This window comes from Saccopteryx bilineata, chromosome 3 (genome assembly GCF_036850765.1).
Source record: "Saccopteryx bilineata isolate mSacBil1 chromosome 3, mSacBil1_pri_phased_curated, whole genome shotgun sequence".
In the NCBI taxonomy this organism is placed as follows: Eukaryota; Metazoa; Chordata; class Mammalia; order Chiroptera; family Emballonuridae; genus Saccopteryx; species Saccopteryx bilineata.
In genome coordinates, this window is record NC_089492.1 from 271414619 (window position 1) to 271430119 (window position 15501).

At 51.6% G+C, this 15501-nt stretch overlaps 1 protein-coding gene across 10 annotated transcripts in view; it reads right to left on the reverse strand.

Moving 5' to 3' along the window:
• Nucleotides 1-10955, reverse strand: part of PTPRU (protein tyrosine phosphatase receptor type U) — an 81383-nt gene extending 70428 nt beyond the window's left edge. For 9 of the 10 annotated variants that reach the window (XM_066269862.1, XM_066269861.1, XM_066269857.1 and 6 more), the window contains exon 1: nt 10793-10955. In XM_066269862.1, the coding sequence (XP_066125959.1) occupies nt 10793-10868 (76 nt within the window). In that variant the 5' untranslated portion in view covers nt 10869-10955. Of the gene's footprint in view, nt 1-3837; nt 3917-10792 lie in introns of those variants that run through there. The other variant, XM_066269863.1, reaches the window with a different exon arrangement.
• Between the last annotated feature and the right edge of the window lie 4546 nt (nt 10956-15501).

Sequence of the window (15501 nt, forward strand, 5' to 3'; positions counted from 1 at the left end):
CGCGCGCACGTATGCATGGCTCTGAGACTGACAGCCTGGTACTGACTTATAGGTACTCAAGTGGGAGGCAGGAGACCTGGATGTAATTCCTGTTGAGCCTCTAGCACCCTGTGTGACCAGGGCCAGGTGGCTTGCCCTCTCTGAAGCCCTGCTTCCTCACTTATGAAATGCAAATGTGGACCTAGGTGACCGCTGAGTCCACCCCCAGAATTCCGATTCCGTTTGTGTGAGTACACATGGGAGTACAAGTGACTTGAGGGCAGAGATAGACACTATGGGGAGAGGTGAGAGTGAGCATGGGTGTCTCGAAGTGGGATCCCCCAGCAATGTACCACGAAGCTGGGGTGTGTGGCTGTACATGTACGTGCAGAGGTGCGTGAGCATGTTCAGTGATAAGCACGTGCCTAAAGGAGAGACGAGTTACATGGCAGGGTAGAGGGCAGTGTGCATGTACATCTGTGTGCATCTGAACACCACAAGCCTGTGAGCACCGGCCTTCCCTCCCCCCCAGACGGGATGGCGCTCTGTGCCAGCTGTGGCTGCCAGCCTCTACCAGTGTGTTCTGAAGAACCTGGGCAAACAGAGTTTGTATGCAATGAGATTTTTGTTCCCTTCAGTTTGTCAATAGAGCATCCAGTTCCCAAGAGTGGCCCCAGGAGAAACAAAACTTCTCCCAAAAGATTACAAATTTAATGGCTGGGGTCACACCCAACCCCAGGCACAGTCCCAACCCTGCCCTGTGAACCCAAATACAACCCCAGTGACAACACAGCTCTATGTCATCATCCAAAGCCACACCCCCAGTCTAGGCAGCCCAGCCCAACCCTGGAAGCAACACTGGCCTTACCCTTCGACATTCTTGCTCAACTCAGCCCTATCCCAGGTTCTTTGCACCAACAACAACTCCATCTCAGGCCCATCTAACTTCCATCTCCTCCCTTCTTGAGGTTAATGACTGTCTCTTAGACCTCTGAACCCCATTCCCAAGCGCTATGTAGAATAGATGGCCAATAGTGACTGGGCTTATGGTCCCAGAGAGCCTGACCCCAACTAACCCCACCCAGGCTCGAGGACCATGACTCCAGCCCAGAGACCTGACCCAGCCCACTTCACTGCTCTCCTTGTCCAGATCAACACATCCAGACCTCAGCCAGGGCTCTCTTGAGCTGCCCTCCGAAATCCTGAATAATTGATGAGCAATTAATTAAAGGCAAGGCTGGCAGCAGTATGTCCACCTTCTAACCACACAGGCTTCGGCATAGCTACAACCAAGAAGCTCACCAGGGCCAGCCACAGGGACAGTAAGCTTGGCTGGTGCCCCCCAACAGGGGCCAACACAGAGACCAGCAACACAACATCCTTCAGCTCCACTGATGATAGAAGGAAGCCTACTGCAGCAGGGAACAGACCAGACCCACTCCCTGTCTCCCTGATCAATATGTACCCCAAATTTCCAGGCTAACAGTAGGGCTGCCGTGTCGGCAGCATAGGCGAAAGGGACAGGATAGGGCCAGGCTATGCTGTGCAGAGGTACAGTGGGCAAGGTGTACACAGACCCCTGCTGTGCAGGCACCCTGTAGCACATAAAAACACAGTGCAAAGTAGAGAGGCAGAGGGCTGTGCACAAACCATGTAGTGCGAAGATCTGTACTTTCTAACAGGCCCCGTGGAGGGACAGGGCAATGCAGTGCCAGGGCGTGCTGAGGGTGCGAGGCAGCAGCTCCACGCTGTCCAGAGGCAGAATGCAGTTATACAGCACAGGGGAACAGAGCACACAGAGTGCACAGACATCTGGAACAGCATGGCCCCACTGGTCGGCACATCCACCGTGGACACGACCCAGCACTTCACAGAGGCACAGCGCACCAGTGTGGACAACTGCCCAGGGGCTAAGTTCAAGTCTTACTAATTCTTCCCCTCTAGACACTAGCACAGGGCCAGGCACATAGTTGGCACTCTATGAATTCTCACAGAAAGGAGGCGTCCGGTGGAAGCATGCAGAGGAGCACAGAGATACAGGCAAGAGAAGGATGTGTGCGGTGCAGGAGGAACTGCTGGGTGAGGAATACAAGCTCAACACAGTCCCGGGGAGCAGGGTAGGTGTAGACACGAGGGCAGGGGTAGAAAGAGGCACCAACATGGAGTGCTGTGAAGGTGCCATGTGGAACAGTAAATTCGGTGCAAAATTCTGGGCCCTGATATCCAGTAGTGTGCACATGACCCAAGAGTGAGCAGGTACAGGTACCAGTGCAATGCAGAGATGGAGAGCTGGGTACTGTGCAAAGGCGCTGCCCATAAAAACCCAGGCCAGTGCCCAAGCCCAACAAAGTGGCCCGCAGCTGCAGTGTAAGTACAGACCCCCTGAGTGGTGTGAGGAGGGGTGGAGGTGCACGCAGTGATGGCATGCCGTGCAAAGATGTTCAAATGGGACTGCCAACAGAAACCAGGGATAGGCCAGCAGCAGACACCTGTGGTAACACTGGGTAGGGCCAGGCTCCCATGGGGGCGGCATGACAGAGGCCATGATGCAGTATAAGGGGCTAGGCCAGGAGCACGCCCCCATCCAGTGCAGTTCAGTATGGAGAAGCCACGTAATGCGGAGAGGCAGTGCCATGGTGGCATGCCATCTGTTGGCAAAGCACAGCGGTGCATTGCCAGGAGCTATGCCCAAATCCTAGGAGAGTCCCGAAGCCCAATGCAACCATGCCATCCGAGAGAGTAATAAGCACAGAAGACAGTTGACACAAAGGGCAGAACAGCTGCTGCTTGGAGGTGCAGGACAATGAAACAATGCAAAGGCGGAGCCTACAGACACACAGCCAATGCGGCACAGAATCCTGGCACTGCCGTGCAGTGTGGGGCTGGGATGCAGTGCAGTGCAGCCCCGTCCTGGGGAGCTGGGCCCAGCTGGCACCCCAGACAGCACACACTCAAAGCAGTCCAGGGTCACGATGCAGCACAGCTATTAGTGTAAGGCAAAAATGTGGCACACTGCTAAAGTGTTGCACGTGCTTCCCAGACCCCCAGTAAACCCTGTGCCTGAAGCTCTGTCCGGCTGAATTGGCCTCCCCATGGTTAGGAGCTGAGGCCTCGTCTGCCCTGTGGGCCTCCCGCTGCTCTACCCCCAACCCCAACTCCCAACAGCTTTCACCCCAGTGACTCTCCGAGGGCACAGGATGCAATCGCTGCCGCCTACAGGACAGGCAGCCAGAACCAAGCCCATTGTCCAGGTATTTATCTCTGAGCAGGGCCCCAGCGCACTGGCAGACAGACAATGAATTCAGATTCTGCTATAAAGCTTCTGGACAATTAAAGCACATCCCCTGGCCCCCAGCCCAGGGCAGAGCAGGGGAGAGACAGAGGGGGAGATATATTGAATTAGGCCCTGATACAGGGTGGGCGGCAAGTGGGATGAGAGCAAGGTGGCAGTGAGCGGCAAGCCAGACCCAACCAGTCGGGCTGGTCACTCTTGCCCTCCCAGGCCTGGACTTCATCAGAAGCCAAGAACACACACTTCATAATAGCTAACACTTATACAGTGCTTCCCATGGGCCAGGAACTGTTCTCCACTATATTCATATGTATACAAAATACATTCTCACAGCAACCTCATGCAATGTGTTCTATAATTACCCCATCTCCGGGGGGAGGGTGCTAAGGGGGGCCAAGTATATGGTGACAGAAAATGAGTTGACTTTGGGTGATGGGCACACAACACAATCAACTGTTCAAATGCCATGGAGATGTCCACCTGAAACTTATGTACTATTATTGATCAATGTCACCCCATTAAATCTAATTTATAAATCTAAAAAATTTTTAAATAATAATAATTACCCCATCTCACAGATGAGAACACTAAAGGCCCAGAGAGATCAAGTAACTTGCCCAAGTATTAAACGGCTAGCAGTGGTGGAGCCAGGATGAGAACCCAGATGGTCTGGCTCCCAAGCCCATGATCTTGACCACCACACTCTAGGGGGTAAAACACATATTTACACACAAACACAACCACAAGGGTGCACTCGTACCCGCATATAAACACACACATACACACGTACACACATTCTGAGCAGTGCATTTCTCACTCTCTCAGATGAGACCCACCAATCCTGCCCAGATAGGCTTCTGACACCTCCCAGTTGTCACCTTTTATCACCCAGCTGTCCCATACCCCCTTCTCTCTATTCCTCATATGTCCCCCAACCCTCAGTTGATCACCTAACACCACCTGTCCCCTCATTCCCAGCTGTCCCATCCCCCGGATATATCTTCGTCACTGGTGATCTCTCCTCCCACAGTTGCCCCCCACCCCCCAGCTATCATACCACCCCCAGCTGTGATCTTGACCATCATCTATGCCCTGTGCTCCAACAACAGCCAATTTCCCTGTCCCACTCCTCCCCCCATTTCTATAATCAATTCCAAAGCCTCAATCACCACTCTAAGTCCCCGTTCTCCTCATCCCTTCTGACTGACCACCAGGTCTCGGGGTCTGCACCCTAGAAATCAACCCAAGACCTCCTAAGTTGTAACAGCTTCTGAGGTCCTCCCCCAGCCATTCTGCAGTCAGTGGCAGCCCCCGCCCAGAGCCAGCCAGGGGTATGCCCTCAACCACGACTGCCCTCTATAGCCCCAGCTCCACTCTCCACTCCCACTGAGCCTTCCTACGGGATCACACAGATGCCAACATTGAGTGGTGCCTGCCCTGTACAAGGCTCCGGGATGATAGATGACAAAGACTCGGCCCAGCCCTGAGCAGCCCCCAACCTAGCGGGGAAGGAGACAGAAAACATGTGCTACACACTGTCACACAGGCATTTGGGAGAACTCTGACCCACTGTGCCGGGAGGGCTCTGGGAAGGCTCTGCTGGGGAAGTGACATCACAACTGGACGCGGAAGGCGGAGCAAGCAAGCAGGCCTGCATACGCGGTAAGGTCTGGGCAGGTTCTTGGGTCAGCTCTGGACCGGTGAGCCTGGATCACAGGATATGGATCAGAGGAAGGGGGTCAGGAACAAAAGCCATAGGCATGCAGGTGTCGTGGAAAACAGGGGCTGGGTCGTGCAGGCCTCGCCCGCCATGTTAGGGCGTGGGTTTTGTCCTCTTGGGTGCTAGAGAACCTCAAGGCAACAGCATGGCAGCATCCTTCGTCTGCCGGAGAGAAGGCATGCAGGTCTCAGGGCAATGCAAGCATTGGAAGGCGAGTGACAGAATAACGACCAAGGAGGGGGCTACTGCAATAGTCCAGGCAAGAAATGATGCAGCTGGGGAGAAGGGGTCATAGATTCAACCAAACCTTCTCCAGCGGCCGTGAGTGGTGGTCCGTCCAGACCCACTCCACTCTCTGAGGCGTCCAGGTCTCCTAAAGATGCTGCAGGCCTCGCATCTCTAGACCAGCACTCCCCATAAAACTTTCTGCCATTGATAGAAATGTCCTGTGCCTGCACTGACCAGTATGATAGCCACTAGCAACATGCAACTCTTGAGGACTTGAAATCTGGCTGGTGAGACTAAGGGACTGAGTTTTTATTTTAATAAATTTTAACTAACTGAATTTAATAACCGCACATGGCTACATGGCCACCATATTAGAGAGTGCAGGTAGATAACATTTCCATCATTGTAATAAAGTTCTATTGGGTTGTGCAGCTCTAGACTGACAAACCACAGAGAAACAGAGCCATTGGGGCCTCCTCCAGAGGCTCCTGGCCCTTGGGGTCTAAAGGGGGATCAGGAGGTAAGCCCCAGGGGAAAGGGTATAACCAGCTGAACCAGCACAGTCCCAGTTCCTGCTCCATAGCTGGACACAGTCACTAGAACATTCCTCAACATGTGCACACCCCTTTCCAAGAGATACACATACCTAAACATACAACAGACACACCGACCACAGGGCACCCCACGGCCAGACTCACACACACTGGATAGTCCAATGCATGTGTACCCTATAGCTAGACACAGACATAGCCCATACTCAGATATCCAGACACTTGCATAACCCACATCCAGACACCCAGGCACCAAGACAACCCCACAGCTGGACACAACACGGAAACACTCCTGCATTTGGACACCCATTCATCTGAGGACTCCCAGACACCTGGATACACCCATTTCCGGATGCAGAGACACCAGGATATCCTTATGTTGGCACACTCTGATCCTCCATATCCTGGCATTGGGAGACCTACATCTAGATACTGAAACACAACCCACCCAAATAGCTCCACACCCAAACTTCAGAAATTTAACACTAAGATACCCAGATACCTGAGTATCAGGCTCCCTGAGAATCAAAGCAGCTGACTGCCTGCCTATTCAAACTCAGATCCTGCCACACAGAGTAACCAAATGGCTAGACACCCTGACAGGCCACACATGTGTCCTGTGTCCTGGGCTACAATTATACAACCACAATCACACATGCGTGCACGCACATGCACACACACACACACACACACACACACACACTCCCCGCTCTGACTGTCCACATACCAGAATCACACCTGCACGCACCTCAACTGGCCTCACCCCACCTGCAGGGGTCACCACAGGGAGAGCTCTCCTCCCTTCCCTCAGCCTCACAAGGAGCCAGGACAGAGGCTGGGACCCCACCTGCCCACTCCACAAACTGGGACTGAGAGAGAGTCTTCCCCTCCTGATGCAGGGTCCTTCCCCCTCCTCCTAAACGGTCTCACTGACGGTTAGGACTCAATGCCTCTCCACCAACTACCAAGGCCTCCAGCACAAAGGCTAGTCCACTGACCAGCCTGGCCAGCTGCTGGGGGTGGGGTTGGAGGGAGGACGGAGGCAGTGTGGGAAATAAGGGGGAGGGGCTGGCACTCAGAGACCTGCTCCCTTTCTCTGCCTGGGACTTAGCCTCCTTAACTCACAGCTCCCAGATGACACTCTCTACATGGCCTGTTCACACACAACATCATCACCCAACAGAATTTTCCAGATTCCTGGAAGGAAATCTATTCCTTTAATCTCTACTTTCAGTGGAATTACTGCGCCCCCATCTGGCACCTCCAGTTCAGCATTTGACCCTCTGGACCTCATTCATTCTTTCATGCCACATTTATTTTACCGCGCATGAGTGGCTGGGCCCTGAGCCTGGCACTAAAGATTCAGAGGTGAACTAAATACTCAGCTTCAGTCCCTGTCCTCACAGAGCTCATAGTCTATAAGGAAGGAAGGACCAAAAAATTGTAATCATTACAATGGTATAAAAATAATCCAATCAACCCCACCTTCTTTTCCTAGGCTAGAACAGGGAGTAACCAAGGAAGACTTCAGGGAGGATGTGACGTCTAAGCTGAAACCCAAAAGAAGAACAGGAGTTCACCAAGCAAAGAGATGGAGTGAGAGAGTACAAAGGCCCAGAGAGGAGATGGAGGGAAACAGGCATTTAGGGGATACTGATAAGTGGGTCAGACTAGCCAGAGCATAGGGCAGAGGACAGGGACACAAAATGAGATAGGGCTGGACAGGCAGGCAGTGGCTAGAGCAAGCAATGAGGCCAAGGGAGAGGGAGTTAACCCTGCAGGCAATGGGGAATCTTCAACGGGTTTCAAACTGGGATTCCAAACATGCACTTTCACTTTAGGAAGATCCCTGGCACAATGGAGGAGTAGAGTCAAGAGGCTGGAAACTTCCTGCAGATGAAAGATGACTGAGGATGGAGAGAAGGGGACAGAGGAGAGAGCTCCTGAGAGAAGGTAAGGATAAGTAAGATGCATCAGAATACAGGAAGAGGGCTTGGAGGAGAGAGGTGGATTAAGGGACAGGAGGAGCACAAAGGCACCCCCTGCAACTCTAGCTAACCCAGCCCTGCAGGTCTAGCTTAGCTGATGAAAGCATCGAAGGATGGCAGCACACCTGGAGCAAGCAGGGTGCCTACCCCGGATTTTCCCAAACATCTGAGCTAGGCAGGAGGCTGCCCAGGAGCTCAACATCCCCACTGTGGCCACTCTTGCTGCTTCCTGCTGGGTCCCCTCCCCCAGCCCCAAGGAAAAGGGCCATCTGCCCAGACAAGCCTTTATTGCCCAACCTGAAACCACTGGGCAGCCTCTCCCTCATTCCTGCTGCCCACAACTCTAGCAACCAAAAGGACAAAATGAGCTAGCTAGAACGCTGAGGAATAAATTACTGCCAGATTTACATGGCTGGGAGACATCACACACCCAGCCCAAGGAGAGGAGGACTCAGAAGGCACACAAGGATTGACTGGACATAGACTGGGGGCCAGGGCTGATCCCAAACCTTCTACTAAGAGTTTCTGAAGGAAGTTCTAATAGTAAGTAATAGCTAACAGGATATCAGGAACTTCAGAAATTAAATGACTTGCTCAAGGTCACAAGGACAGCAAGTGGTGGAGGCAGAACTTGAACCAGGTCTGGGAGCTTCAAATCAAAGCCCCTGGAACTCTGTAACAGTCCTCAAAAACATCTTTTGTTCGCTGGCACTCACAGATAGAGCCTTACTTTACAATTTGCCAAGTACCATACACCATTACTATGATGTTTATGAGGCAGATGAGGAAACTGAGAACCAAAGAATGGAAGTAATTTGCTCAAGGACTCACTCCCAAAACGTCAGTTCTTGACAGTTGTTCCTGCTGGCAGGAGTTGGGACACATGAGGGTTCTTGGAATCAAGGTGCTAGAGCTGGGGAAGCATAGTGTATCCCTTGGGTTTAATCTCAGGGTGTGGAAGGGGGGCAAAATTGCTGCGGGAGGAGGAAGAAGGGAGGAGGGAGGGCAGGGAGGAAGGTCGCCTTGGTGTCCTTTTAGGCATGGCAAGGTCAAAGCTGAAACTGTGCTGGATGGCCCTGGGGCCTCAGGGCTAGTCCCCAGCTCTGAGCCAGCAGGAGAAGGAACCGCAGGAACTGGGAGCCCGAGAGCCGCGTTCAAAAGGCCCGAGAGTTTCGCGGGGCTATGAACTCGATCCCTGGGCGGCCCGTTCTCGGAGGCCGGCGGCCAGGAGTAGTCCCTCCCTGGGCGGGGGCTGAGGCGGCTCTGGCACGTGTTGATCCGGCACCGTGCCGTGCTGATCCCTCCCGGTTACTTGGCGCACACGGTGCCGGCTGGAGCCCCTCAATCGGTGGGAGGGATGTAGGCTGAGACACACACACACACACACACCCGGGGAAGGGGCATCGGTCACCCCGACCTCAGAGGAGGAGTCGGGAGCAATTCCACTGGAGGAGACCACAGCCTGTGATTCCCAGGTCTCAGCGTGGGATGTCGGGGTTTTCAGGTGTGGGGGCACAGACAAACGCACACAAACACACAACAGACACACGGTCCACAGCACACACACGGTCCAGATACATACGTTGGTATCTGATCACACGTACAAATACACATACACACACACACACCAAAAGACACCAGACTCCGAAACACACCCAGAAACAGCGCGATCACACAGCGGACAAGCACAGGGACATATGTACACACTCACACACACACACACAAGGCGGTTCTGGCCGGCGAGGAGGCCGCACAAAGTTGCGGAGTCGACCGAGGGAGTGTCCCGGGAGACCCTGGCGTCTGCCGCGCCTCCTGCAAACAACCGGAGGGGGGGCAGTCCAGAGGCCGAGAGCCAGGCCCTGCCCTCGCCCGGACGTCGCAGCCCGCCCGGACCCAGCCCCCCCAGGAGCGCCCGCGGCCCCAGCCCTCCCCGCTTCCCTCGCGTCCACCTCCAGCTCCGGGCTCTCCCCGCCACCCGCCCGGCGCCCCGCAGCCCCGGCGCCGCCTCGGATCAGCCGCCAGCCAGCGCCGCGCGGAACTTGCGAAACAACAAACGACCCGACATGTCGGAGTCGGCGGCCGCAGGGGCCCCCATTCCTCCCTTCTGAGCCTCTGGCCCGGCCGACCGGGGAGGGGCGAGGGAGACGCGTGCGACAACTTGTTCCGGGCCCGCGCGTCACACACGCACACACGCACGCGCACACACACAAACACACCCTGCCACCGTCCGCTCTGGTGGCCCCGGGCCCCGGGCACACACTCAGCCACGGCCCAGGCGCGCACCACACTCCCCACATTCCTGGACACGCAGACATCACGCACGGACACACTCACACACTCACATCCGCTCCAGACACGCTCCTACACACGCATTCCCGGCACACTTGGCATTCACTCGGACCCACGCAGCCCCCCCCCCCCCCGGCAGAGCACACCACCAACCCCAGACACTCCCACACGTACACATCGCGCACACAGCGCACAGACACACAGGTTCCGGACCTGTTCCCACGCCTTCACACACATACACGAGCTCACAAGCACACACACCACACATGCGTTCCCTGATACACACGCGGGCAGAATCCACAGAGCACTCCCGGGCACACGCACAACACATACTCAGACACGCAACAAACAGCACTCCCTGCCACGGCATACAAAACGCAAACAAATGCAACACATAGCAAATACAACTCCAGCCACACAACCAAACTCAGATGCACACACAACGGACAACCTACTTGGCTTCACAAACACTACACACTGGCGCATACCCAGTGCCTATGCACACAACATTCACCCCAACGAACTCACGTACACACACAGCACCTTTTCTTGCACACATAACTCATGGATACACAACATTCGCAGAAACAGAACACCATAAGCACGGAACCACACATCTAACACACACACACACAAGGAGCAGACTTGCAACGCCTGGTCCTCCAAAACTCATACTTTCTTCCAAGCTACGCCACGGGCCCGAGGACTCCGCAGGGCAATCTTGGTCCGACCGACGCGCACTTACCTGCCGGAGTCTCGGTCTCGGGCGCACAGAGCTGGATGGTGAGCGCCAGGACTAGAGCCTGGGCGCGGGCCATCATGTGCCGCCGTCTGCCCCGGGGCCCGGCGCGAGGGGCGCCGCCGGAGCCGGAGCCGAGCCCGAGGCGAGCTAGAGCCTGAGCGAAGCAGCGAGGCGCGGAGCGGGACTGGCGCCGAGTCCAGAGCGGGAGCCCTAGCAAGCGGGGCGCTGACGTCAGGCCCTGCCGCGGGTTCCGTGGTCTCAAGGCTCCCTCTGGTGGCAGCCGCGCGTGCTGCCGGGGGATCGGGTCTCCAGCTGCCCGGGCTCGCCCCTCCCCCCACTCCGCACCCCGGGCCTGTAGGTCCAGGGCTGGTCCTGGAATCCACCCGTCTCTGCTCTGAACTGCCATAGACATTTTCAAGTGAGCACGCTCACTGCCCACGCCTACTTTTCACACCTGGACTCTGTCCTGTCTGATGCTTGGATCCCGGCTACCTAGGCCCCTCCAAATAAGCCTTCATGCATACCTCGAAGGACAGGAAGCTCATCACCTAGCGCGAGTGTTTAGATCTTTAGAATGTTAACGTTTACAGTTGGTCATAGTAGCCTGACCTGTGGTGGTGCAGTGGATAAAGAGTCAACCTGGAACTCTGAGGTCACTGGTTTGAAACCCCGGGCTTGCTGGTCAAGGCATATATGAGAGTTAATGCTTCTTGTTCCTCTCTCCTTTCTCTCTCTCTTTCTCTCACTCTCCTCTCTAAAATGAATAAATAAAGTCTAAAAATAAAACAAAACAGTTGGTCATAGTATTCATTATCCTTTAATGTCCATGGGATCTGTAGTAATGTTCCCCTTTCATTCTTTTTTTTTTTTTTTTAATTTTATTTATTCATTTTAGAGAGGGGAGAGAGAGAGAGAGAGAGAGAGGTGGGGAGGAGCTGGAAGCATCAACTCCCATATGTGCCTTGACCAGGCAAGCCCAGGGTTTCGAACCGGCGACCTCAGCCTTACCAGGTCGACGCTTTATCCACTGTGCCACCACAGGTCAGGCCCCCTTTTCATTCTTCATATTCATAATGTGTGTCCTCTCTCTTCTTATTTAGCCAGGCTAGAGGCTTGTTGATTTATTGACCTTTCCAAAGAACCAGCTTTTGGTTTGGTTGGTTTTTCTCTATTGATTTTCTTTTTTTTTTTTTAATTTTATTTTATTTTATTTTTTTACAGAGACAGAGAGAGAGTCAGAGAGAGGGATAGACAGGGACAGACAGACAGGAACGGAGAGATGAGAAGCATCAATCATTAGTTTTTTGTTGCACATTGCGACACATTAGTTGTTCATTGATTGCTTTCTCATATGTGCCTTGACCATGGGGCTACAGCAGACCGAGTAACCCCTTGCTCGAGCCAGAGACCTTGGGTCCAAGCTGGTGAGCTTCTGCTCAAACCAGATGAGCCCACGCTCAAGCTGGCGACCTTGGGGTCTCAAACCTGGGTCCTTCCTCATCCCAGTCCGATGCTCTATCCACTGTACCACCTGATTTTCTGTTTTTCATTTCACTGATTTCTGCTCTAATTTTTATTATTTTTCCTCTACTTCCTTTGGATTTGCTCTTTTTTTTTCCTAATTTTCTAATGCAGAAGATTAGATGGTTGATTTTAGCTTTCTTCTTTTCTCATATGTACATTCATTGCTATAAATTTTCCTCTAAGCACTGCTTTCACTGAATCCCACAAATTTTAACTTGTGTTTTCACTTTCATTTAATTTTTATTTAGTTCAAAAGAGTTTTAAATTTCTCTAGAGATTTCTTCTTTGACCCATGTGCTATTTAAAAGTGTCTAGTTTAATCTCCAAGTTCTTTCTGTTATTGATTCCAATTTAATTACATTGTCTGAAAGCAATTATTGAATGAGTTCTATTCTGAATTTGCTAACGTGTGTTTCAGGGCCCAGAATTGGGTCTATCTTGATAAATAATCCATGTGAGCTTGAGAAGAAGCTGTTGCTGGAATAAGTAGTCTGTAGATGTCCATTATATTCAGTTGATTGATGATGGTGCAGAGTTCAACTATGTCCTTACTGATTTTCTGCCTGCTGGAAATGTTCATTTCTGACAGAGGGGTGTTGAAGTCTCCAACTGTAACAGTGGATTCTTCCATATCTCCTTGCAATGTTGGCTTTTAGAAAGTTCTTCTGTTTCATTCTGTGAAGTCCACCTCCCTCACTAACTCTCATTGGTTCTAGTCTGCTGTCTGGCTACACAGGTTAAGTATTATTTGGGTTTCAACCCAGAATAAGCCCTTGTACAATGACTACAAGCGAGTTGTTCATTACTGTGTAGGACTAGACACCTTCTATGTGCTTAACCCACATGGACTCATTTAATCCTCACCCCTATTATTCCCACTAGACCATTGAGGAAATTGAGATACAGAGAGAGAAGTGACTTTTCAAAAGTTATGCATTAGTATATAGCAGTACCAAGATTTGAATAAAGGTCATCTGGCCTGAATTGAATTGGGGCTGAGACCTGCCTTCTACGTGGAACAAATGAACAGATACTGGATACTGATTCACTCATTTAACAATTGCTATAAGTCAAAGTGGAAATGTAAAGCAGACAAAAATCCCTACCCTCATGAAGCTATATTCCAATGAGAAAACAAGAAAAATGAACAACCAAAACAGCAAATTCTCTGATATATGAGACAATGATATACCAGAGAAATGGGAGAGTAACAGTGAGAAGCAAGCAGATTATTGCAGTTTTAAACAGAGTACCTACTATATGACATATTCATTATTTGTCTCCACCCCTAAAACATGAGCTCCCTAAGCACAAAGACTCCGTCTTGTATCCCAGTGCTTGGTATCTGATATGTAGTTTGTGCTATAAATATTGAATAAATGAATGAATATATACATTGTCCTTGCCCTCATGAAGCTTACATTTTAGGGGAAGAGGCCAACAGTAGACATGCAAATAAATATATAATTATAATCTGAGATGTGTACCCTAAAAGAAATGAATGTACTGTTATGATAAATAATTGAAGGGGTGGTGGGATCTATTTTAGTTCAGATAATCCAAGAGGGATTTCCTGAACAAGTGATGTGGTGACATTTAGCTGACACCTGAAGTGTCAGAAGGAGAAGGAGCTAGCCTCATGCAATCACTGGTGAGGAACACTGCAGCCAGAGAAGACAGCTTGTGCAAAGGCAGAAGCTGGTGGGTTTGAGGAGCAGAGAGGCCAAGGTAGCTGGAATGGAGTTGGGAGAGAAGGGGGATCAGGTACAGCCATAGAAACAGGCAGGGCCTGCAGGTTCTACAAGAAACTATGAAGCTTTGGGTTAAACCCTAAGAGCAGTGGGAAACCATGCTCTTAAAGCATTAAGCATAAGAGTAAAAAGTTCTAATCACTCTCTAAAAACAAAACAAAAAGTCTTCTAAGCAGCTAAAGGGAAAGCAAGTTGAGGAAGCAGAGACCCCTGGACAGATGGGTCTAACTAGTGGTCAGTGACACTGAACAGAGCCTAGCAATTCAAGGTATATGTAGGCCCTTCCTGTACATTGCCTCTGCTCGCTGCTGGCTCCAGATTGAGGTTGACACAATTGAGGTTTCCCTGGCCTGGAGGAGACAAGGCTGAGGACTCCTGGGCTCTTAGTCTCCTCTCTTGTGAGCACTGATGAGCTCCAGGCTGAGCCTGGAAGGGGCCAAAAAGACAGCAGGCAAGGTCCAGAGGCAGAGAATTAAACAGAGAGTCACAGGGAAAGAGAGCAAGAAAAAGGTGATGGGGAAGAAATGGTGACGGAGAGATGCTGGAGCAGAAAAGAGACAGAAAGCACTACCCAGAAAATGAAACTCAAGGAGAGAAATCTGGTGAACAGCAGAAACAACCAAGAATGCTGCTGTTTGCAGAGGACTCTTACAGAAGCCTCTGACTGGGAGATACCAATGATTCCACTTTTTTTGATGAGGAAGCCAAGGCTCAGAGAGCATAAGGCACTTGCCAAAGATCACACAGCAAGTAAATGATGGGGCCAAGACTCAGACTTAGACCTGACTCGTTCCATACCCTCTGCTTTTTGTGCAAAGGAAGTCTATAGGGCAGAGACTGTGATGAAAGGAAAAAGAACACAGGCAACAGGTGAGCAAATGCAAAGAGAACATTCTGCTTCACTTGAAAAGGACCACAACTTCTATAATCCTAGAGAGAAGAGGGAAGGAAGAAAGAAAGTCCTGCCCTGGATTGACCCAAATCTAAGGAAGAGGAGACAGCACCACAAGCAGGGCCAGGCCATGAAGAAATTTAATTACTTTCAACTCATGGAATATTTATGACACCTACCCTGTGCCAGGCCCCATATTGGGTGCTGGTGTCATGGAAATGCACCAAACAGGGCTGAACTCTTGCCTGGAGAGGGAAATGGGCACATAAATAAATAAGAGACTGCATCTTTTTTTTCTTTTTTTTAAGAGACTGCATCTTAAAGGCCATAACACCTGTGCAGAGAAAACACAAAGGCAGTAAGGGCTCCCTCAACCTAGGGGTTTGGGAAGTAACATCAAAGAAATTACATATGAACCTGAAGTTTCCCAGCTAGGCAAGGCAGGGAAGAGCACATCGAGCAGAAGGAGCAGGCTGAATAGAATCATAAGACTTGGAAGTTCTGGGAAATGTGGGTTTTAGGTACAGTTGGATCATGAGCTGTGC